Source organism: Lucilia sericata, unplaced genomic scaffold (assembly GCF_015586225.1).
Source record: "Lucilia sericata isolate MDLA Ls3-8-SP2 unplaced genomic scaffold, ASM1558622v1 Contig000961F_arrow, whole genome shotgun sequence".
In the NCBI taxonomy this organism is placed as follows: Eukaryota; Metazoa; Arthropoda; class Insecta; order Diptera; family Calliphoridae; genus Lucilia; species Lucilia sericata.
Window position 1 is genome coordinate 135,257 of NW_023994944.1, and position 24,742 is coordinate 159,998.

General features: G+C 29.1%; 7 protein-coding genes and 3 long non-coding RNA genes across 11 annotated transcripts in view; 3 read left to right on the forward strand and 7 right to left on the reverse strand.

Annotated features, from left to right (window-relative positions):
* The window catches only part of LOC119609324 (centrosomal protein of 104 kDa), a 79,988-nt gene that overhangs the window by 41,583 nt on the left and 13,663 nt on the right, over positions 1-24,742 (reverse strand). The window lies entirely within an intron of this gene.
* LOC119609340 lies at positions 1,371-1,743 on the reverse strand. Its single transcript, XR_005231916.1, has 2 exons — positions 1,583-1,743; positions 1,371-1,495 (listed from the first exon to the last, which is right to left on the reverse strand). It is a non-coding gene; the product is annotated as an uncharacterized LOC119609340 (long non-coding RNA).
* Positions 4,238-4,819, reverse strand: LOC119609341. The gene is made up of 3 exons (XR_005231917.1): positions 4,670-4,819; positions 4,563-4,603; positions 4,238-4,503 (listed from the first exon to the last, which is right to left on the reverse strand). It is a non-coding gene; the product is annotated as an uncharacterized LOC119609341 (long non-coding RNA).
* LOC119609337 lies at positions 8,232-8,771 on the forward strand. The gene is made up of 3 exons (XR_005231913.1): positions 8,232-8,389; positions 8,455-8,554; positions 8,634-8,771. It is a non-coding gene; the product is annotated as an uncharacterized LOC119609337 (long non-coding RNA).
* Positions 11,488-12,438, reverse strand: LOC119609329. The gene is made up of 4 exons (XM_037964068.1): positions 12,212-12,438; positions 11,942-12,088; positions 11,752-11,859; positions 11,488-11,685 (listed from the first exon to the last, which is right to left on the reverse strand). The coding sequence occupies exons 1-4, from the start codon at positions 12,338-12,340 to the stop codon at positions 11,683-11,685; spliced, it is 387 nt and encodes a 128-aa protein (XP_037819996.1). The 5' UTR covers positions 12,341-12,438; the 3' UTR covers positions 11,488-11,682.
* On the reverse strand, positions 13,568-14,072 carry LOC119609332. The gene is made up of 2 exons (XM_037964072.1): positions 13,863-14,072; positions 13,568-13,797 (listed from the first exon to the last, which is right to left on the reverse strand). The coding sequence occupies exons 1-2, from the start codon at positions 14,004-14,006 to the stop codon at positions 13,606-13,608; spliced, it is 336 nt and encodes a 111-aa protein (XP_037820000.1). The 5' UTR covers positions 14,007-14,072; the 3' UTR covers positions 13,568-13,605.
* On the reverse strand, positions 15,132-15,611 carry LOC119609333. The gene is made up of 2 exons (XM_037964073.1): positions 15,427-15,611; positions 15,132-15,361 (listed from the first exon to the last, which is right to left on the reverse strand). The coding sequence occupies exons 1-2, from the start codon at positions 15,568-15,570 to the stop codon at positions 15,170-15,172; spliced, it is 336 nt and encodes a 111-aa protein (XP_037820001.1). The 5' UTR covers positions 15,571-15,611; the 3' UTR covers positions 15,132-15,169.
* On the reverse strand, positions 16,714-17,193 carry LOC119609331. The gene is made up of 2 exons (XM_037964071.1): positions 17,009-17,193; positions 16,714-16,943 (listed from the first exon to the last, which is right to left on the reverse strand). The coding sequence occupies exons 1-2, from the start codon at positions 17,150-17,152 to the stop codon at positions 16,752-16,754; spliced, it is 336 nt and encodes a 111-aa protein (XP_037819999.1). The 5' UTR covers positions 17,153-17,193; the 3' UTR covers positions 16,714-16,751.
* LOC119609335 lies at positions 18,500-19,010 on the forward strand. The gene is made up of 3 exons (XM_037964075.1): positions 18,500-18,630; positions 18,687-18,725; positions 18,799-19,010. Exons 1-3 carry the CDS (start codon positions 18,547-18,549, stop codon positions 18,988-18,990), a joined length of 315 nt encoding a protein of 104 aa, XP_037820003.1. The 5' UTR covers positions 18,500-18,546; the 3' UTR covers positions 18,991-19,010.
* On the forward strand, positions 23,707-24,365 carry LOC119609334. The gene is made up of 4 exons (XM_037964074.1): positions 23,707-23,917; positions 23,978-24,016; positions 24,085-24,156; positions 24,222-24,365. The coding sequence occupies exons 1-4, from the start codon at positions 23,822-23,824 to the stop codon at positions 24,336-24,338; spliced, it is 324 nt and encodes a 107-aa protein (XP_037820002.1). The 5' UTR covers positions 23,707-23,821; the 3' UTR covers positions 24,339-24,365.

Below are 24,742 nucleotides of genomic sequence, written 5' to 3' on the forward strand. Positions count from 1 at the left end.
GTGCTCAAAAAGTTCCTAAAATACCTATTGTTGTGGGCGCTTATTCAGCTAATAAAACTCATGATATACATATCAATACAAATCCACCATCAGTTAGTTATAAGTCAAGACCTAATTCGCCTAAGAAAACTTAATGGGCCTAACTTTTACTGAGCTTTATTTCTTTCACATGATTTTAAGCAGTTTCATTATAAATAAACGATTTTTTAAAAATATGTATGCTTCTTTCTGATTCTTTTATATGTAAATTTATTATAAACTGAACTAGAACTGAACATAGACTGACTAGAAACTTGAACTACAACTGAACTAGAACTAACTAGAACTGAACTAGAACTGAACTAGAACTGAACTAGAACTGAACTAGAACTGAACTAGAACTGAACTAGAACCTGAACTAGAACTGAACTAGAACTGAAGAACTAGAACTGAACTAGAACTGAACTAGAACTGAACTAGAACTGAACTAGAACTGAACTATAACTGAACTAGAACTGAACTAGAACTGAACTAGAACTGAACTAGAACTGAACTAGAACGAACTATAACTGACTAGAACTGAACTAGAACTGAACTAGACTGAACTAGAACTGAACTATGAACTGAACTAGAACTGAACTAGAACTGAACTAGAACTGAACTAGAACTGAACTAGAACTGAACTAGAACTGAACTAGAACTGAACTAGAATTGAACTAGAACTGAACTAGAACTGAAGTAGAACTGAACTAGAACTGAACTAGAACTGAACTAGAACTGAACTAGAACTGAACTAGAACTGAACTAGAACTGAACTAGAACTGAACTAGAACTGAACTAGAACTGAACTAGAACTGAACTAGAACTGAACTAGAACTGAACTAGAACTGAACTAGACTGTACTAGAACTGAACTAGAACTGAACTAGAACTGAACTAGAACTGAACTAGAACTGAACTAGAACTGAACTAGAACTGTACTAGAACTGAACTAGAACTGAACTAGAACTGAACTAGAACTAATAGAACTGAACTAGAACTGAACTAGAACTGAACTAGAACTGAACTAGAACTGAACTAGAACTGAACTAGAACTGAACTAGAACTGAACTAGAACTGAACTAGTACTGAACTAGAACTGAACTAGAAACTGAACTAGACTGAACGAGAACCCTGAACTAGAACTGAAACTAGAACTGGAACTAGACTGAACTAGAACTGAACCTAGAACTGAACTAGAACTGAAACTAAGAACTGAACTAGAACTAAAAATTAGAAACTACAAACTGAACTAGAACTCAACAATTAACGATGTAGATCTTAAACATAAATAAAAAAACTTTCGTTTTAATATTAACCAATTTTATACCATTTTTAATATGTTTTCTGAGATATTACGAGTTTCTTTTAAAATTTTTAAGAATCCGTATTAACATCGATATCTACATATGAATTGGTAACATAACCTACTGCAACAACTGTGTGGCCTCTGTATTACTGGCTATTAATGCTGCTTCCTAAATTAATTGAAATATATAAAGTAACTTCTTTAAATTAATTTTCAAGAAAAAGTAATAACATTAAAGAAGAAATTCTGAAACTACATCACCACTCATCAGCTTTGTGTTCAATTTTAAAAACTTGATTACCAGCCTCTAGAAAGTTCATGGACAAAGTAATGGCAATAAACAAAATGAAGAATACTTTGGTAAAAAACATTTTTGAAATAAAATTTAACTCGTGAACTATCTTCGAAAGTAATAATAATATTAAATGATAAATTAAACAATATTCTGCTAAGCTCTTTTCACAATCAAAATTTCATAAATAGATCATAATGAAAGAAATATATTTTTATTAAACCACAAAAAGAAAAATACGATTATTTTATAAATTGATCAATTCTTTAGAGTAGACAATAGACCAGTATATAAACTAGACCACAGAATATACTATAGACTAGTATATAGGTTAGCCTATAAACTAGACTATAACTGGACTATAGAATAGACTATGGACTAGACTAGACTATAGACTAAACTATTAACTAGACTATATAATAAACTACAAACTAGGCTATAGAATGGACTATAAACTAGACTATAGACTGGACTATAGACTAGACTGCAGACTAGAGTATACACTAGACTATAGACTAGACAATAGGCTGGACTATAGACAAGACTTCAGACTAGAGTATACACCAGACTATAGATTACACCATAAACTGCGCTTAGATTAAACTATAGAATAGATTATAGACTGGAGTATAGACTAGGTTTAGACTATATTATAGCCTAGACTATAGACTAGACTATAGACTAGACTATAGACTAGACTATAGACTAGACTATAGACTAGACTATAGACTAGACTATAGACTAGACTATAGACTAGACTATAGACTAGACTATAGACTAGACTATAGACTAGACTATAGACTAGACTATAGACTAGACTATAGACTAGACTATAGACTAGACTATAGACTAGACTATAGACTAGACTATAGACTAGACTATAGACTAGACTATAGACTAGACTATAGACTAGACTATAGACTAGACTATAGACTAGACTATAGACTAGACTATAGACTAGACTAGAGACTAGACTATACTAGACTATAGACTAGACTATAGACTAGACTATAGACTAGACTATAGACTAGACTATAGACTAGACTACAGACTAGACTATAGACTAGACTATAGACTAGACTATAGACTAGACTATAGACTAGACTATAGACTAGACTATAGACTAGACTATAGACTAGACTACAGACTAGACTATAGACTAGACTATAGACTAGACTATAGACTAGACTATAGACTAGACTATAGACTAGACTATAGACTAGACTATAGACTAGACTATAGACTAGACTATAGACTAGACTATAGACTAGACTATAGACTAGACTATAGACTAGACTATAGACTACACTATAGACTAGACTATAGACTAGACTATAGACAAGACTATAGACTAGACTATAGACTAGACTATAGACTAGACTATAGACTAGACTATAGACTAGACTATAGACTAGACTATAGACTAGACTATAGACTAGACTATAGACTACACTATAGACTAGACTATAGACTAGACTATAGACAAGACTATAGACTAGACTATAGACTAGACTATAGACTAGACTATAGACTAGACTATAGACTAGACTATAGACTAGACTATAGACTAGACTATAGACCTAGACTAGCTAGACTAGACTATAGACTAGACTATAGACTAGACTATAGACTAGACTATAGACTAGACTATAGACTAGACTATAGACTACTAGGACTAATATAGACTAGACTATAGACTAGACTATAGACTAGACTATAGACTAGACTATAGACTAGACTATAGACTAGACTATAGACTAGACTATAGACTAGACTATAGACTAGACTATAGACTAGACTATAGACTAGACTATAGACTAGACTATAGACTAGACTATAGACTAGACTATAGACTAGACTATAGACTTAGACTATAGACTAGACTATAGACTAGACTAGACTAGACTAGACTAGACTAGACTATAGACTATAGGACTATAGACTATAGACTATAGACTATAGATTATAGACTATAGACTAGACTAGACTAGACTAGACTAGACTAGACTAGACTATAGACTATAGACTATAGACTATAGACTATAGACTATAGACTAGACTATAGACTATAGACTATAGACTATAGACTATAGACTTAGACTATAGACTATAGACTATAGACTAGACTATAGACTATAGCTATAGACTATAGACTATAGACTATAGACTATAGACTAGACTATAGACTAGAGACTAGACTAGACTAGACTATAGACTATAGACTATACTATAGACTATAGACTATAGACTATGACTATAGACTATAGACTAGACTAGACTATAGACTAGACTAGAGACTAGACTATAGACTAGACTATAGACTAGACTACAGACTAGACTATAAACTAGACTATAGACTAGACATAGACTAGACATAGACTAGACTATAGACTAGACTATAGACTAGACTATAGACTAGACTATAGTCTTGACTCTAGTTTCGTCATTATTCAAATATACATTTTTTATACCAAAATTAAAGAAAAATGCAATAAAATTTTTAGACTACAGTCTTGACTTTAGTTTCGACCATACACCATAATATAGACTTGACTTTCGACTAGTATAAAGTCTTCACTTTAGACTAGTCAAGAATATAGTCTTGACTATAGATTAGTAGTTACTTTACCTTTCAAAAAAGAAATTCTTTATTCGAAAACTTAAAGAAAAATGCATCAACATTTGAAAATTGTTTTTGGCATAAAATTTTCTTAAATTATAACTGGCACAAACTATTTACATACACCGTCTCAGTAAAAGGAACAACAATTGAGCCACAACGTAGCCACTTAACCAGATATCTATTTTCAATATATTGCCACTTGATATAGTGCGACCATTAACCGAATTATATTTTTTCTATTATTTCCATTAATAATATTATCCTGGAAGATTAAGATTTATGAAGACATTTAAAATCTAGAAAGAAACCCATAATACTTACATCCTTTTGCTATGTTTTGTTAGATGATCTATATAGTCATCCTGGTAACAAGTCAGAATAATTAGTTAGATATGTTTTAAGAAAAATCGAAAATATTTAAAACTGACATCTAAAATACTCCTTTTAGCTTCGGAACGGTGGCAACGCGATCATCACAATTAATAATAACACAAGAAATACCAGATGTATTTCATACTGATAGTTCGTTGTTATTCCGATAGAAAAATAACGAACACTAAAATGATAAACTATATTGTCTGATATTTTATAGTTTCTAAATAGTTGCGACTATTAGGAAATACATGGCAGATTTCTTATTGCCAATTTACAAAGAATATTTATTTCTGATCCAATTGTGATTAAAAAGATCAGTTTCATTAAGCAATTATTTCTTATTAAGAATTGAAATAGGCTTTAATAAAACCTAAAACCACAATTCTGGCAGTAAAAATAATATTAACATTATTCTCAGAGACTTATGCCGAGAAGTTGGTCATTTTAGCATTCAGTATTATTTCGGTAGCTGAACGATCGGCAGTGAAAAAAAGTTCCAATATGAAAATCCTTCTATTTTCCTTATCGCTGCACCTGTTCTATTTAGCCTAAATTCCGTTGTAGCTTATAAAGGAAAAAGGTTTACATAGTAAGAATGATGATAATAACGAAGCCCTAAATAGCAACAGTATTTATCGAAATAAAGTAAGTACACGTATAAATTCCGTCAAACGATATTTCTCGATATCTAAAATGAATTCAAACAGTCTGATCCCCAATTATACTAATAATAACACTACTTTCTTAAAGGAAGAAGTTTACATTCGTGCTCATCATGTTCATAAAGTTGATGAAAATCGAGAAAAAGACATTTCAACGGCTGTTGTAAAGGATTCTAACGGTAATGTCCAGGAATCATCAAAAGTTTATATTTCAGATCTAAATCTCTAAGTGTAAATTGGTAATTTCTAAAAGTAAAATTGTAATTTCTAAAAGTAAAATTATAATTTCTAATTTTTAGATTTGTAAGTTTTCTGAACTTCTAAAAAGAAGTTCCATCTCAGTTCCAATTTAGTTCTAGTGAAGTTCAATCCTAGTTCAGTTCTAGTTCTGTTCTAGTTCTGTTCTAGTTCTGTTCTAGTTCTGTTCTAGTTCTGTTCTAGTTCTGTTCTAGTTCTGTTCTAGTTCTGTTCTAGTTCTGTTCTAGTTCTGTTCTAGTTCTGTTCTAGTTCTGTTCTAGTTCTGTCTAGTTCTGTTCGTTCTGTTCTAGTTCTGTTCTAGTTCTATTCTAGTTCTAGTTCTGTTCTAGTTCTGTTCTAGTTCTGTTCTAGTTCTGTTCTAGTTCTGTTCTAGTTCTGTTCTAGTTCTGTTCTAGTTCTGTTCTAGTTCTGTTCTAGTTCTGTTCTAGTTCTGTTCTAGTTCTGTTCTAGTTCTGATCTAGTTCTAATCTAGTTCTGATCTAGTTCTGTTCTAGTTCTGTTCTAGTTCTGTTCTAGTTCTGTTCTAGTTCTGTTCTAGTTCTGTTCTAGTTCGTTCTGTTCTAGTTCTGTTCTAGTTCTGTTCTAGTTCGTTCTAGTTCTGTTCTAGTTCTGTTCTAGTTCTGTTCTAGTTCTGTTCTAGTTCTGTTCTAGTTCTGTTCTAGTTCTGATCTAGTTCTGTTTCTAGTTCTGTTCTAGTTCTGTTCTAGTTCTGATCTAGTTCTCTAGTTCTGTCTAGTTCTGTTCTAGTTCTGTTCTAGTTCTGTTCTAGTTCTGTTCTAGTTCTGTTCTAGTTCTGTTCTAGTTCTGTTCTAGTTCTGTTCTAGTTCTGTTCTAGTTCTGTTCTAGTTCAGTTCTAGTTCTGTTCTAGTTCTGTTCTAGTTCTGTTCTAGTTCTGTTCTAGTTCTGTTCTAGTTCTGTTCTAGTTCTGTTCTAGTTCTGTTCTAGTTCTGTTCTAGTTCTGTTCTAGTTCTGTTCTAGTTCTGTTCTAGTTTGTTCTAGTTCTGTTCTAGTTCTGTTCTAGTTCTGTTCTAGTTCTGTTCTAGTTCTGTTCTAGTTCTGTTCTAGTTCTGTTCTAGTTCTGTTCTAGTTCTGTTCTAGTTCTGTTCTAGTTCTGTTCTAGTTCTGTTTCTAGTTCTGTTCTAGTTCTGTTCTAGTTCTGTTCTAGTTCTGTTCTAGTTCTGTTCTAGTTCTGTTCTAGTTCTGTTCTAGTCTGTTCTAGTTCTGTTCTAGTTCTGTTCTAGTTCTGTTCTAGTTTCTAGTTCTGTTCTAGTTCTGTTCTAGTTTCTGTTCTAGTTCTGTTCTAGTTCTGTTCTAGTTCTGTTCTAGTTCTGTTCTAGTTCTGTTCTAGTTCTGTTCTAGTTCTGTTCTAGTTCTGTTCTAGTTCTGTTTCTAGTTCTGTTCTAGTTCTGTTCTAGTTCTGTTCTAGTTCTGTTCTAGTTCTGTTCTAGTTCTGTTCTAGTTCTGTTCTAGTTCTGTTCTAGTTCTGTTCTAGTTCTGTTCTAGTTCTGTTCTAGTTCTGTTCTAGTTCGTTCTAGTTCTGTTCTGTTCTAGTTCTGTTCTAGTTCTGTTCTAGTGCTGTTCTAGTTCTGTTCTAGTTCTGTTCTAGTTCTGTTCTAGTTCTAGTTCTGTTCTAGTTCTGTTCTAGTTCTGTCTAGTTCTGTTCTAGTTCTGTTCTCGTTCTGTTATAGTTCTGTTCTAGTTCTGTTCTAGTTCTGTTCTAGTTCTGTTCTAGTTCTGTTCTAGTTCTGTTCTAGTTCTGTTCTAGTTCTGTTCTAGTTCTGTTCTAGTTCTGTTCTAGTTCTGTTCCAGTTCTGTTCTAGTTCTGTTCTAGTTCTGTTCTAGTTCTGTTCTAGTTCTGTTCTAGTTCTGTTCTAGTTCTGTTCTAGTTCTGTTCTAGTTCTGTTCTAGTTCTGTTCTAGTTCTGTTCTAGTTCTGTTCTAGTTCTGTTCTAGTTCTGTTCTAGTTCTGTTCTAGTTCTGTTCTAGTTCTGTTCTAGTTCTGTTCTAGTTCTGTTCTAGTTCTGTTCTAGTTCTGTTCTAGTTCTGTTCTAGTTCTGTTCTAGTTCTGTTCTAGTTCTGTTCTAGTTCTGTTCTATTCTTTCTATTCTAGTTCTGTTCTAGTTCTGTTCTAGTTCTGTTCTAGTTCTGTTCTAGTTCTGTTCTAGTTCTTGTTCTAGTTCTGTCTAGTTCTGTTCTAGTTCTGTTCTAGATCTGCTCTAGTTCTGTTTCTAGTTCTGTTCAAGTTCTGTTCTAGTTCTGTTCTAGTTCTGTTCTAGTTCTGTTCTAGTCTGTTCTAGATCTTTTCTAGTTCTGTTGTAGTTCAGTTCTAAATGATAACATTCCCGTATTCAAGTTTTAGGTTCTTAGCTGATCAAGCAGGAGTTCTCAAATGAAAGTAATACTATATTTTCTCATCGCTTATCAGTTTTGAACAGTTTTAACTTTGTTCAAGCTGCAATAGCGGGGTAAATAATTGAGAGGTATAAAAAGTTTAGTATTTCTGAAATTAAAGTTTTACAATTTTAGTTTATGACACGATTAAATGAAAATTTTGCAGCGGAAGGATTTTCAGCAAATATTAAAAATGTGATCTTAAGTGTTGATGTTATATGCCGTACTGTATCTTTAGACTTTTCTATATAAATTTCTTAACCGCAATTTTATAAATAAATGTTGAAAATAAATATATAAAACATTTTTTCTTCATAAATTGTAAATTAGTTTATTGTGTGCACTCATTTGTGAATTAAAGTTTTATAAAAACATCATCTCCTTTAAAAAATGAAGTTTCAATTAATTATTTATTAATTACTCTGTGCTTGATGTCCTTAATAGAAAATATTGATGGCAAAGGGTACTTATATACATACAAATCATTTATCTTTATAATAATTTAAATTTTGTTAATATAATTTTAAGATTTTAAAATATGTCAATGATGATAAAGAAGAAGCTATTGTCTATGATAATGGTGATTACATATTATAAGAATAAAGTAACCGGTGAAATAATGATGAATGTAGTCTATATTATATTATTTATTTATGAAAATAATGTTTATTGTTTTTCTTGTTAATTTCGCATCAATTGTACAACAGAATAGAGGATGAGAATTTGCAATTCAAATGGTAGAAGTGACCAAAACTAAAATTTTCCCCTTGGATTGTATAGTTTTTTATGTTTTGGAAGATGATTTTAAACTTTTATTTCTTTAATAAAAAAAATATTTAACTTAATTTGTATGGTTCTTAACTAGAACATAACCAGAACAGAAACTAGGACAGAACTAGAACAGAACTAGAACAGAACTAGAACAGAACTAGAACAAAACTAGAACAGAACTAGAACAGAACTAGAACAGAACTAGAACAGAACTAGAACAGAACAGAACTAGAAACAGAACTAGAACAGAACTAGAACAGAACTAGAACAGAACTAGAACAGAACTAGAACAGAAACTAGAACAGAACTAGAACAGAACTAGAACAGAACTAGAACAGAACTAGAACAGAACTAGAACAGAACTAGAACAGAACTAGAACAGAACTAGAACAACAGAACTAGAACAGAACAGAACTAGAACAGAGAACTAGAACAGAACTAGAACAGAACTAGAACAGAACTAGAACAGAACTAGAACAGAACTAGAACAGAACTAGAAACAGAACTAGAACAGAACTAGAACAGAACTAGAACAGAACTAGAACAGAACTAGAACAGAACTAGAACAGAACTAGAACAGAACTAGAACAGAACTAGAACAGAACTAGAACAGAATTAGAACAGAATTAGAACAGAACTAGAACAGAACAGAACTAGAACAGAACTAGAACAGAACTAGAACAGAACTAGAACAGAACTAGAACAGAACTAGAACAGAACTAGAACAGAACTAGAACAGAACTAGAACAGAACTAGAACAGAACTAGAACAGAACTAGAACAGAACTAGAACAGAACTAGAACAGAACTAGAACAGAACTAGAACAGAACTAGAACAGAATTAGAACAGAATTAGAACAGAACTAGAACTAGAACAGAACTAGAACAGAACTAGAACAGAACTAGAACAGAACTAGAACAGAACTAGAACAGAACTAGAACAGAACTAGAACAGAACTAGAACAGAACTAGAACAGAACTAGAACAGAATTAGAACAGAATTAGAACAGAACTAGAACAGAACAGAACAGAACTAGAACAGAACTAGAACAGAACTAGAACAGAACTAGAACAGAACTAGAACAGAACTAGAACAGAACTAGAACAGAACTAGAACAGAACTAGAACAGAACTAGAACAGAACTAGAACAGAACTAGAACAGAACTAGAACAGAACTAGAACAGAACTAGAACAGAACTAGAACAGAACTAGAACAGAACTAGAACAGAACTAGAACAGATCTAGAACATAACTAGAACAGAACTAGAACAGAACTAGAACAGAACTAGAACAGAACTAGAACAGAACTAGAACAGAACTAGAACAGAACTAGAACAGAACTAGAACAGAACTAGAACAGAACTAGAACAGAACTAGAACAGAACTAGAACAGAACTAGAACAGAACTAGAACAGAACTAGAACAGAAACTAGAACAGAACTAGAACAGAACTAGACAGAACTAGAACAGACTAGAACAGAACTAGAACAGAACTAGAACAGAACTAGAACAGAACTAGAACAGAACTAGAACAGAACTATGAACCAGAACTAGAACAGAACTAGAACAGAACTAGAACAGAACTAGAACAGAACTAGAACAGAACTAGAACAGAACTATAACAGAACTAGAACAGAACTAGAACAGAACTAGAACAGAACTAGAACAGAACTAGAACAGAACTAGAACAGAACTAGAACAGAACTAGAACAGAACTAGAACAGAACTAGAACAGAACTAGAACAGAACTAGAACAGAACTAGAACAGAACTAGAAGAACTAGAACAGAAACTAGAACAGAAACTAGAAACAGAACTAGAACAGAAACTAGAACAGAACTAGAACAGAACTAGAAACAGCAACTAGAACAGAACTAGAACAGAACTAGAACAGAACTAGAACAGAACTAGAACAGAACTAGAACAGAACTAGAACAGAACTAGAACAGAACTAGAACAGAACTAGAACAGAACTAGAACAGAACTAGACAGAACTAGAACAGAACTAGAACAGAACTAGAACAGAACTAGAACAGAAACTAGACAGAACTAGAACAGAACTAGACCAGAACTAGAACAGAACTAGAACAGAACTAGAACAGAAATTAGAACAGAACTAGAACAGAACTAGAACAGAACTGAACAGAACTAGAACAGAACTAGAACAGAACTAGAACGAACTAGAAACAGAACTAGAACAGAACTAGAACAGAACTAGACAGAACTAAAACAGAACTAGAACAGAACTAGAACAGAACTAGAACAGAACTAGAACAGAACTAGAACAGAACTAGAACAGACTAGAAACAGAAACTAGAACAGAACTAACAGAACTAGAACAGAACTAGAACAGAACTAGAACAGAACAGACTAGAACAGAACTAGAACAGAACAGAACAGACTAGAACAGAACTAGAACAGAACTAGAACAGAACTAGAACAGAACTAGAACAGAACTAGAACAGAACTAGAACAGAACTAGAACAGAACTAGAACAGAACTAGAACAGAACTAGAACAGAACTAGAACAGAACTAGAACAGACTAGAAACTAGAACAGAACTAGAACAGAACTAGAACAGAACTAGAACAGAACTAGAACAGAACTAGAACAGAACTAAAACAGAACTAAAACAGAACTAGAACAGAACTAGAACAGAACTAGAACAGAACTAGAACAGAACTAGAACAGAACTAGAACAGAACTAGAACAGAACTAGAACAGAACTAGAACAGAACTAGAACAGAACTAGAACAGATCTAGAACATAACTAGAACAGAACAAATGAAAATCTAAATTTAAAACATTTATTTTTATTAAAATTTATTGAATGTTCTATTATGATTTTATAAATTAGTTGGTCGTATTTTTAAATTTATTAAAATTCAGGACCACGTTTCGGGCCATTTTAAATCTTCATATATTTTACATTTAAATAATTGTAAATAAAATGAATCATATATAAAATATATTAAATATACGCGATTTACTTGAAATAAGAAAAAGAAAAGAAACAATTTTAATTATTATTAAAATTAAATTATTTTCAACTTACACCTGAAAAAGACATATATGAACCAGATGCCTTATCCATCATAACGTTGTCGCCATTATCATTGACCATCATAACTGAGCCTTCACCATCATCCATATAGGTTTTTGCCTTTAAATATGTTTTAAACAAAGTTTAAATATTATAAAACACGGGAAGGATTTTCGAAAAAAAGATGGAATTCTTAACTTACACCAGTTGTATATATAGATGACTTAGGTTTTTTACCGATAATAACGTTACTTCCACCCACGTATGACCCACGCTTAGATGACCCACTCTTAGATGAAGCACCCATATATGACCCACCATTAAATGAAGCACCCATTGATGGCCCACCCTTGAACAAGTTACAAAAAATTAAGTTAAATATTAATAATTACTAAATTTATTTTTTTTAAATCAGTATATTTATCAATTTCAATCAATAAATATATAGAAAAACTATATATTTTCAACTTACCACAGAGGCAGACATGGCGGAGCCATCGGCGGCGTCATACATTACGGCACTGTACTGGGCATTAAGATTTTTTATTAATAACGCCAAACAAATTGTCGTTATTAGGAGAAATAAATTGAAAACCTTCATATTTGATATCTGGTATTAAACTTTTTATTTTAATAAAATATGATGAAAACGCGGAAAGTACACTCAACCAACTAACACTTATTCAAGAAAAAATAGTGTTTTTATATATTTTTCCTCATCAGTTATATGAAAATTATATGAATAATGTGTTTAATAATATCGGAATTAGTAATATGTGGTTTATTTAAATTAGTACTCTCTATTAATATTCAGTTATATATAAGATTCTTAAGGTTTCTTGCTTTTTTGACGACAAACCTAACAAGTTAATAGAACTGAAGTAGAACTGAACTAAACTGAACTAACTGAACTAGACTGAACTAGAACTGAAACTAGAACTGAACTAGAAACTGAACTAGAACTGAACTAGAACTGAACTAGAACTGAACTAGAACTGAACTAGAAACTGAACTAGAACTGAACTAGAACTGAACTAGAACTGAACTAGACTGAACTAGAACTGAACTAGAACTGAACTAGAACTGACTAGAACTGAACTAGAACTGAACTAGAACTGAACTAGAACTGAACTAGAACTGAACTAGAACTGAACTAGAACTGAACTAAGAACTGAACTAGAACTGAACTAGAACTGAACTAGAACTGAACTAGAACTGAACTAGAACTGAACTAGAACTGAACTAGAACTGAAACTAGAACTGAACTAGAACTGAACTAGAACTGAACTAGAACTGAACTAGAACTGACTAGAACTGAACTAGAACTGAATGAACTGAGAACTGAACTAGAACTGAACTAGAACTGAACTTAGAACTGAACTAGAACTGAACTAGAACTGAACTAGAACTGAACTAGAACTGAACTAGAACTGAACTAGAACTGAACTAGACCTGAACTAGAACTGAACTAGAACTGAACTAGAACTGAACTAGAACTGAACTAGAACTGAACTAGAACTGAACTAGAACTGAACTAGAACTGAACTAGAACTGAACTAGAACTGAACTAGAACTGAACTAGAACTGAACTAGAACTGAACTAGAACTGAACTAGAACTGAACTAGACTGAACTAGAACTGAACTAGAACTGAACTAGAACTGAACTAGAACTGAATTAGAAGAACTGAACTAGAACTGAACTAGAACTAAACTGGAACTAGAACTAAACTCAATTTAACATATAACCAATCTTTTTATTTTTCTTAACTTACTCTCTAATACAATTTCTTTTTAACTTAAACCAATTAAAAATGTTTATATAAATAATTTTTTTTCAAAATATCCTAAAAAATCTTAAATTTTTTTTAGTAATATTTATTCATAAACCCCGCAAATAATAAAATGGAACAAATTCCAATATTTAAGTCCAATTTAGAACTACCAGATCTGTAGACTTTTGTAGACTCCTGTACATTACCATTGGCATCTTTAACCACTACAGTGTCTTTGTGAAAAGGACCCAACTTATCATGTTTAGTATGTACCGTGGCTTGTTTCTAAAATAAAATATTTTCAAATAATGAATCTTAAATATTGATTGAACATTTGTATATAAACTCACATCATTGCGATAAATGCTATTGCTATTTAAAGCATCCGAGAAGTCATGATCAGAATCTTTTTCATGATCTTGACCATTGCCTGCAACAGATTTAGAACAGATCAAAACTACAGCGGTAATGAGGATAAGTATGTAGAGTTTCATGTTGTATTCGCTATTCGCTCGGTTTGACAATTACAACTGATCATAAGAATGATCAACTTCTTTATTTATGTATTTAAGAAATTTTAAAATTATATATGTATACATATTGTGGTTATAAAAAGGAAATTTTTTTAGAAAATATCTTGTTTATAATATACATTTTAAAAATAAATTTTACTGAATTTTTTATTATCAACCAGATGAAATCAAACTAAAAGACATTTCAGTCTTGAAACATTTTAAATTTTGACGCAGCATTCTATAAAGCTGATGTAAAACCGAACTAAAACTGAATTAAAACTAATCTTAAACTGAACTCGAACTGAACTAGAACTGAACTAGAACTGAACTACAACTGAACTACAACTGAACTACAACTGAACTAGAACTGAACTAGAACTGAACTAGAACTGAACTAGAACTGAACTAGAACTGAACTAGAAACTGAACTAGAACTGAACTAGAACTGAACTAGAACTGAACTAGAACTGAACTAGAACTGAACTAGAACTGAACTAGAACTGAACTAGAACTGAACTAGAACTGAACTAGAACTGAACTAGAACTGAACTAGAACTGAACTAGAACTGAACTAGAACTGAACTAGAACTGAACTAGAACTGAACTAGAACTGAACTAGAACTGAACTAGAACTGAACTAGAACTGAACTAGAACTGAACTAGAACTGAACTAGAACTGAACTAGAACTGAACTAGAACTGTAACTAGACGAACTAGAACTAGAACTGAACTAGAACTGAACTACTGAACTAGAACTAAGAAACTGAACTAGAACTGAACTAGAACTGAACTAGACTGACTAGAACTGAACTAGAACTGAACTAAACTGAACTAGAACTGAACTAGAACTGAACTAGAACTGAACTAGAACTGAACTAGAACTCATGAACTAGACTGAACTAGAACTGAACTAGAAACTGACTAGAACTGAACTAGAACTGAACTAGGAACTGAATTAGAACTGAACTAGAACTGGAACTAGAACTAAACTGGAACTAGACTAAACTCAATTTAACATATAACCAATCTTTTTATTTTTCTTAACTTACTCTCTAATACAATTTCTTTTTAACTTAAACCAATTAAAAATGTTTATATAAATAATTTTTTTTCAAAATATCCTAAAAAATCTTAAATTTTTTTTAGTAATATTTATTCATAAACCCCGCAAATAATAAAATGGAACAAATTCCAATATTTAAGTCCAATTTAGAACTACCAGATCTGTAGACTTTTGTAGACTCCTGTACATTACCATTGGCATCTTTAACCACTACAGTGTCTTTGTGAAAAGGACCCAACTTATCATGTTTAGTATGTACCGTGGCTTGTTTCTAAAATAAAATATTTTCAAATAATGAATCTTAAATATTGATTGAACATTTGTATATAAACTCACATCATTGCGATAAATGCTATTGCTATTTAAAGCATCCGAGAAGTCATGATCAGAATCTTTTTCATGATCTTGACCATTGCCTGCAACAGATTTAGAACAGATCAAAACTACAGCGGTAATGAGGATAAGTATGTAGAGTTTCATGTTGTATTCGCTATTCGCTCGGTTTGACAATTACAACTGATCATAAGAATGATCAACTTCTTTATTTATGTATTTAAGAAATTTTAAATTATATATGTATACATATTGTGGTTATAAAAAGGAAATTTTTTTAGAAAATATCTTGTTTATAATATACATTTTAAAAAAAATTTTACTGAATTTTTTATATCAACCAGATGAAATCAAACTAAAAGACATTTCAGTCTTGAAACATTTTAAATTTTGACGCAGCATTCTATAAAGCTGATGTAAAACCGAACTAAAACTGAATTAAAACTAATCTTAAACTGAACTCGAACTGAACTAGAACTGAACTAGAACTGAACTACAACTGAACTACAACTGAACTACAACTGAACTAGAACTGAACTAGAACTGAACTAGAACTGAACTAGAACTGAACTAGAACTGAACTAGAACTGAACTAGAACTGAACTAGAACTGAACTAGAACTGAACTAGAACTGAACTAGAACTGAACTAGAACTGAACTAGAACTGAACTAGAACTGAACTAGAACTGAACTAGAACTGAACTAGAACTGAACTAGAACTGAACTAGAACTGAACTAGAACTGAACTAGAACTGAACTAGAACTGAACTAGAACTGAACTAGAACTGAACTAGAACTGAACTAGAACTGAACTAGAACTGAACTAGAACTGAACTAGAACTGAACTAGAACTGAACTAGAACTGAACTAGAACTGAACTAGAACTGAACTAGAACTGAACTAGAACTGAACTAGAACTGAACTAGAACTGAACTAGAACTGAACTAGAACTGAACTAGAACTGAACTAGAACTGAACTAGAACTGAACTAGAACTGAACTAGAACTGAACTAGAACTGAACTAGAACTGAACTAGAACTGAACTAGAACTGAACTAGAACTGAACTAGAACTGAACTAGAACTGAACTAGAACTGAACTAGAACTGAACTAGAACTGAACTAGAACTGAACTAGAACTGAATTAGAACTGAACTAGAACTGAACTAGAACTAAACTGGAACTAGAACTAAACTCAATTTAACATATAACCAATCTTTTATTTTTCTTAACTTACTCTCTAATACAATTTCTTTTTAACTTAAACCAATTAAAAATGTTTATATAAATAATTTTTTTTCAAAATATCCTAAAAAATCTTAAATTTTTTTTAGTAATATTTATTCATAAACCCCGCAAATAATAAAATGGAACAAATTCCAATATTTAAGTCCAATTTAGAACTACCAGATCTGTAGACTTTTGTAGACTCCTGTACATTACCATTGGCATCTTTAACCACTACAGTGTCTTTGTGAAAAGGACCCAACTTATCATGTTTAGTATGTACCGTGGCTTGTTTCTAAAATAAAATATTTTCAAATAATGAATCTTAAATATTGATTGAACATTTGTATATAAACTCACATCATTGCGATAAATGCTATTGCTATTTAAAGCATCCGAGAAGTCATGATCAGAATCTTTTTCATGATCTTGACCATTGCCTGCAACAGATTTAGAACAGATCAAAACTACAGCGGTAATGAGGATAAGTATGTAGAGTTTCATGTTGTATTCGCTATTCGCTCGGTTTGACAATTACAACTGATCATAAGAATGATCAACTTCTTTATTTATGTATTTAAGAAATTTTAAAATTATATATGTATACATATTGTGGTTATAAAAAGGAAATTTTTTTAGAAAATATCTTGTTTATAATATACATTTTAAAAATAAATTTTACTGAATTTTTATTATCAACCAGATGAAATCAAACTAAAAGACATTTCAGTCTTGAAACATTTTAAATTTTGACGCAGCATTCTATAAAGCTGATGTAAAACCGAACTAAAACTGAATTAAAACTAATCTTAAACTGAACTCGAACTGAACTAGAACTGAACTAGAACTGAACTACAACTGAACTACAACTGAACTAGAACTGAACTAGAACTGAACTAGAACTGAACTAGAACTGAACTAGAACTGAACTAGAACTGAACTAGAACTGAACTAGAACTGAACTAGAACTGAACTAGAACTGAACTAGAACTGAACTAGAACTGAACTAGAACTGAACTAGAACTGAACTAGAACTGAACTAGAACTGAACTAGAACTGAACTAGAACTGAACTAGAACTGAACTAGAACTGAACTAGAACTGAACTAGAACTGAACTAGAACTGAACTAGAACTGAACTAGAACTGAACTAGAACTAGAACTGAACTAGAACTAGAACTAGAACTAGAACTAGAACTGAACTAGAACTGAACTAGAACTGAACTAGAACTGAACTAGAACTGAACTAGAACTGAACTAGAACTGAACTAGAACTGAACTAGAACTGAACTAGAACTGAACTAGAACTGAACTAGAACTGAACTAGAACTGAACTAGAACTGAACTAGAACTGAACTAGAACTGAACTAGAACTGAACTAGAACTGAACTAGAACTGAACTAGAACTGAACTAGAACTGAACTAGAACTGAACTAGAACTGAACTAGAACTGAACTAGAACTGAACTAGAACTGAACTAGAACTGAACTAGAACTGAACTAGAACTGAACTAGAATTGAACTAGAACTGAACTAGAACTGAACTAGAACTATAATTAACTAAAACTGAAAAATTGTATTTATAGAAATGTTTGTCTTGACATTAATATTTATATAAGTTTTGTCTTAACATGTATGTCTATAGTCATTTATTAGAAATTAAATATTGCAAATACTTTTTGAATCTACTGTAATTATTGATTTAAGCGGTTAACATTAAAAATTATTTATTTCATATAAATTTTGTAAAAAGTACAAATTAAGAAATATTTAACATTAATCACAAACCACAAATGTGAACCCCTTAAGCTATAAAAGTTAATATATTATAAATAATAATTTTAGTTGAGCCGTAAACTTAAGAGAACAAACAGTAACTTTAATCTACAATTTATTTAAAATGAAATTTCAGCTAGCATTCCTATTAATATCGTTAATTTTAATTATTAACATTCATAATTTAAATGCCCAGGATTCTGAAGTTGTAAGTTTAAACAAAAAGTAAATTATTATCAAACTAATTAATAAAAACATTTGCAGCCTGATTTCGACGATGTGATAACTAATCCAAAAAGCGGTGTAAGTCCTTTAAAACTATGATTACATTGTAGTGATATTTAGTTTATGTTACTTCTTTTTTATTCCTATTCAGGACAATGTTATCAAAGGGAATAATATTCACGATCAAACTCAGGTCAATGGCAAGACTGTTACAACACCTCCCACCACAGCTGCAAGTGCTAGTGCAATGTATACAGAAGGATTCTGGTTAAATGGTTATATTTTGGTTCAATGTTTGTTTATTTTTATGAGAAAATGTAATATTTTTCAAAGTTTAAAATAATTAAATGTTTTAATAAGGTATTTTTATTAACTTTTTTTTTACTTTTTATCTTGACATATTTCTGTCGAAAATTTTTGTCTTGAAATAAACTTTTATAAACATTTTAATTTTGACAAAAATTTCTAAAGAAATCTTATTCTTAATTTAAATTTTTATTGGAAATTTTTGTCTTAACAGAAATTTTTGGCTTGACATAAATTTCTATCGAAAATTTTTGTTTGATATAGAATATATTTGGCCAAATTTTTGTCTTGACATTAATTTTTATAAAAAAAAAATTTTCTTGATATAATTTTCTATAGAAATGTTTGTCTTGACATAATTTTCTATAGAAAATGTTTGTCTTGACATAATTTTCTATAGAAAATGTTTGTCTTGACATAATTTTATATAGAAAATGTTTGTCTTGGCATCATTTTCTATAGAAAATGTTTGTCTTGACATAATTTTCTATAGAAAATTTGAGTCTTGACATAATTTTCTATAGAAAATTTGAGTCTTGACATAATTTTCTATAGAAAATTTGAGTCTTGACATAATTTTCTATAGAAAATTTGAGTCTTGACATAATTTTCTATAGAAAATTTGAGTCTTGACATAATTTTCTATAGAAAATTTTCATCTTGACATAATTTTCTATAGAAAATTTTCATCTTGACATAATTTTCTATAGAAAATTTTCATCTTGACATAATTTTCTATAGAAAATTTTCATCTTGACATAATTTTCTATAGAAAATTTTCATCTTGACATAATTTTCTATAGAAAATTTTCATCTTGACATAATTTTCTATAGAAAATTTTCATCTTGACATAATTTTCTATAGAAAATTTTCATCTTGACATAATTTTCTATAGAAAATTTTCATCTTGACATAATTTTCTATAGAAAATTTTCATCTTGACATAATTTTCTATAGAAAATTTTCATCTTGACATAATTTTCTATAGAAAATTTTCATCTTGACATAATTTTCTATAGAAAATTTTCATCTTGACATAATTTTCTATAGAAAATTTTCATCTTGACATAATTTTCTATAGAAAATTTTCATCTTGACATAATTTTCTATAGAAAATTTTCATCTTGACATCATTTTCTATAGAAAATTTTCATCTTGACATCATTTTCTATAGAAAATTTTTGTCTTGACATCATTTTCTATAGAAAATTTTTGTCTTGACATCATTTTCTATAGAAAATTTTTGTCTTGACATCATTTTCTATAGAAAATTTTTGTCTTGACATCATTTTCTATAGAAAATTTTTGTCTTGATATCATTTTCTATAGAAAATTTTCATCTTGACATAATTTTCTATAGAAAATTTTCATCTTGACATAATTTTCTATAGAAAATTTTCATCTTGACATAATTTTCTATAGAAAATTTTCATCTTGACATAATTTTCTATAGAAAATTTTCATCTTGACATAATTTTCTATAGAAAATTTTTATCTTGCCATAATTTTCTATAGAAAATTTTTATCTTGACATAATTTTCTACAGAAAATTTTTATCTTGACATAATTTTCAATAGACAATTTTTATCTTGACATAATTTTCTATAGACAATTTTTATCTTGACATAATTTTCTAAGGAAAATTGTTGTCTTGACATATTTTCTTGACGAAATTTTCTTTAAAAAACTAAAAATTTTCTAGAGAAAATTTTCATCTTGACATAATTTTCTATAGAAAATTTTCATCTTGACATAATTTTCTATAGAAAATTTTCATCTTGACATAATTTTCTATAGAAAATTTTCATCTTGACATAATTTTCTATAGAAAATTTTCATCTTGACATAATTTTCTAAGGAAAATTGTTGTCTTGACATATTTTCTTGACGAAATTTTCTTTAAAAAACTAAAAACAAAAATAAACAAAATTTTTGTCTTGACATAATTTTCTATAGAAAACTCTTGTCTACACATAATTTTCTATAGAAAATTTCTGTCTTGACATAATTTGTTTTGTTTTGACATAATATTGAAAACTTTTGACTTAATATACATATATATCTATAAAAAATGTTTCGCTTAACATAAATTTCTATAGAAAATTTATCGCTTGACATAAATTTCTATCGAAAGTTTTTCGCTTTTTTGGCTTGACATAAATTTCTACAGAAAATTTTGTTTTAACGTTAAATTTAAAAAAAATCATATATTTTTTAAATTTAAATAATTATATATAATATCTCCGAAGTCCCCATTATCGCACCCTTTTTAACCTCGTCTCTTAGTGATATAAACTTTTGTTGATTCCTGAACATCGCCATTGGCATCTTTGACAATAACTCTTGTTGTATCCTTTTCTAGATTTTTATACAACTTATGATCATGAAGTTCACGAACAACAACTTGTTCCTTAATCAAAAGAATCAAGAATAAATCTAGGAATTCATCACAAAATTGTTCAAAATCAAACTTACTTTATCACGATAAATACTATTACGATGTAGGTTATCAATTATTTCCGAGTCATCATACAAATTATGATCTCCTATTATAAACTAAAATTTAAGATAAAAATTTATAAATTGTATCAAAGTTTTAGATAAAATTTTGTAAAATATTTACATTGGAACCAGCTTGAACCGTTTTGCTGCAGATCAAAATTGTTGCTGCTATCAAGAAAAATAAACAGATTTTCATGTTGGATTTTTCTTACAACTTTTAACAGCAGTTTCTCCTTTAAAGTTATTTATTAATTTGTTTAAAATTCTCAGAAACGATTAGTTTATATATTCAACAATTGGCTTTTGTAATTGGAAAAAGTTTTATTGTAAACAATCTGTGGTTTTACTGCATTAATTATTTCAGAACGCAGTAGTTAAAAATAGAGATATTGCATTATAAGTATTAATCACTGAGAGAAATACAGATGTATATATATAAATTTTTGTCTTACCATTATATTTCTATAGTCATTTTTGTCTTGACACAAAGTTCTATAGAAAATTTTGTATTGATACAAATTTCTATATAAAATATTGTCTTGACATAAAATGATATAGAAAATTTTGTTTTGACATTAAATACATATCTAGATAAAATATTCTCTAGACATAAATTTCTTTAGAAAATTTTGTATTAACATAAATTTCTAAAGAAAATCTTCTCTTGACATAAATTTCTATAGAAAATGTCTTCTTGACATAAATTTGTATAAAAAATTTTATTGAAGGATAAACTTTTATAAATTGCTATAGAAAATTAAAAATATTTCTATAGAAAAATTTGTCTTGACATAAATTTCTATACAAAATTTTGACCTGACATTCAATTTCTATATATTTTTATATAAAAATTTTCGTTATGAAATAATTTCTATGAAAAAATTTTATCTTGATGCAAACTTTGTCTTGATATTAAATATCAATATAAAATTTTGTCTAGACATAAATTTCTTTAGAAAATCTGGTATTAACATAATTTGTTATAGAAAATTTTGTCTAACCTATAAATTTCTATACAAAGTTATGTCTTGCAATCTTGTCTTGACATAAATATTTTTAGAAAATTTTGTCTTGACATAAATTTCTAATGAAATTTTTTTCTTAATATAAATTTTCATATAAATTTCTATAAAAATTTAGTCTCGACATAAATTTCTATACAAATTTATGTCTTGCAATAAAATTTATATAAAAAATTTTGTCTTGACACCATATTCTATAGAAAATTTTGTCTTGACATAAATTTCTATTGAAATTTTTGTTTTAATATAAATTTTCATATAAATTTCTATAAAAATTTAGTCTCGATATAAATTTCTATAAAAAATTTTATCATGAGATAAATTGCTATACAAATTTATGTCTTGCAATAAAATTTATATAAAAAATTTGGCTTGACATAAATTACTATAGAAAATTTTATCTTGAGATAAATTTTTATTCAAATTAATGTCTTGCAATTAAATTTGTATAAAAAATTATGTCTTGACATAAATTTCTATAGAAAATATTATCTTGATATAAATTTTTATTGAAATTTGTGTCTTAATATAAATTTTTATATAAATTTCTATAAAAAATTTCATCTCGACATTTTCTATTTCTATAGAAAATTTTATCTCAAGATAAATTTCTATACTAAATTATGTCTTGACATAAATTTCTATAGAAAATTTTGTCTTAACAAAAATTTCTTTAGAATATTTCTTTTTGACATATATTTCTATAGAAAATTTTATCTCGAGATAAATTTCTATACAAAATTATGTTTTGCAATTAAATTTATACAAAAAAATGTTGTCTTGACATAAATATATACAAAAAAATGTTTTCTTGACATAAATTTATATAGAAAATTTTGTCTTAACATAAATTTCTTTAGAATATTTTGCCTTGACATATATTTCTATAGGAATTTTTATCTCGAGATCACTTTTTTTTATAGAAAATTTTATCTTGCCCATTATATGTCTATACAAAATATTGCCATGACATAAATTTCTATAGAAAATTTTGTGTTGACATTAAATTTGTATAGAAAATTATTTCTTGTCATTAAAAATCTATATTAAGTTTTGTCTAGATATAAATTCCTTGGAAACATTTTGTGAATTTCTTTAGAAATTTTTGTTTTGACGTGGATTTCTTTAGAAATTTTTAATTTGAAATAAATAAATGATTTAATTTTAATAATTATAAACATATTTAAGAAGAAAACCCACAGTTAGACTCTATTAATAAAGAGACTATGTGGTTAAGTTGCAAATAAGCAAAAGTTAAGTGTAATTTAATATAATTAATTATTTCAGTACACTTTTCTTTATCTTTAGAATAGGCTGTAAATTTAATTCAATTTTAATTTAAAATGAAACTAACATTTGCTGCGCTGCTAACTTTACTCATAATATTAATTAATTCACAAAATTCGAAGGCGGAAATAGATAATATAAATGACATAGATGTTTGTTAAAACTATTATTTTTCTAATTATCATTATATTAATAATATCTTTCTTTTCTAGGATTATGTAGATTATCTTATAAAACATAAAAAACCCGATGTTAGTTTTATTCATATTTATGAAATTTATTTTAAATCTAATTTTTCCTTAATTGTTCACTTTTTCAGGACAATGTTATCGTTGGGAATAATATTCATGACCGTGTTTTGATTAATGGAAAGGAAATTTCTAATGGCCAGGTAATTTTTTATTAAGTTCATTTTAAAACAATGAATTTTACTAAACAAACTTTTTTTATTTCCAGAATAATAAAGATCATTCTGCTGGAACTAAATATGATGGAAAAGAATCTCATAAAACTGAAGAATTAAGCCTATGGCAAAGATTCAAAAACTGGTTAAGCGAAATTTTTAAATTCTAATTTGAAACAATAAAAATTTTGTAGTATGTTTAATTTTGGTTTAATTTCTATAAAATTTTTTATAAAAAAATAAGTCTTAACATAAATTTCTATAGAAAATTTTTATCTTGACATAAATTTCTGTACCAAATATTATCTTGGCATAAATTTCTTTAGAACATTTTGTCCTCACATAAATTTCTGTTGAAAATATTGTCTCGGAACACATTTCTATAGAAAATTTTATCTTGATATAATTTTCTTTAGAGAATTTTGTCATAACATAAATTTCTATAGAAAATTTTTGTCTCAACATATATTTCTATAGAAAATTTTATCTTGACATAAATTTCTATAGAAAATTTTATCTTGACATAAATTTCTATAGACAATTTTGTCTTGACATAAATTTCTATAAACAATTT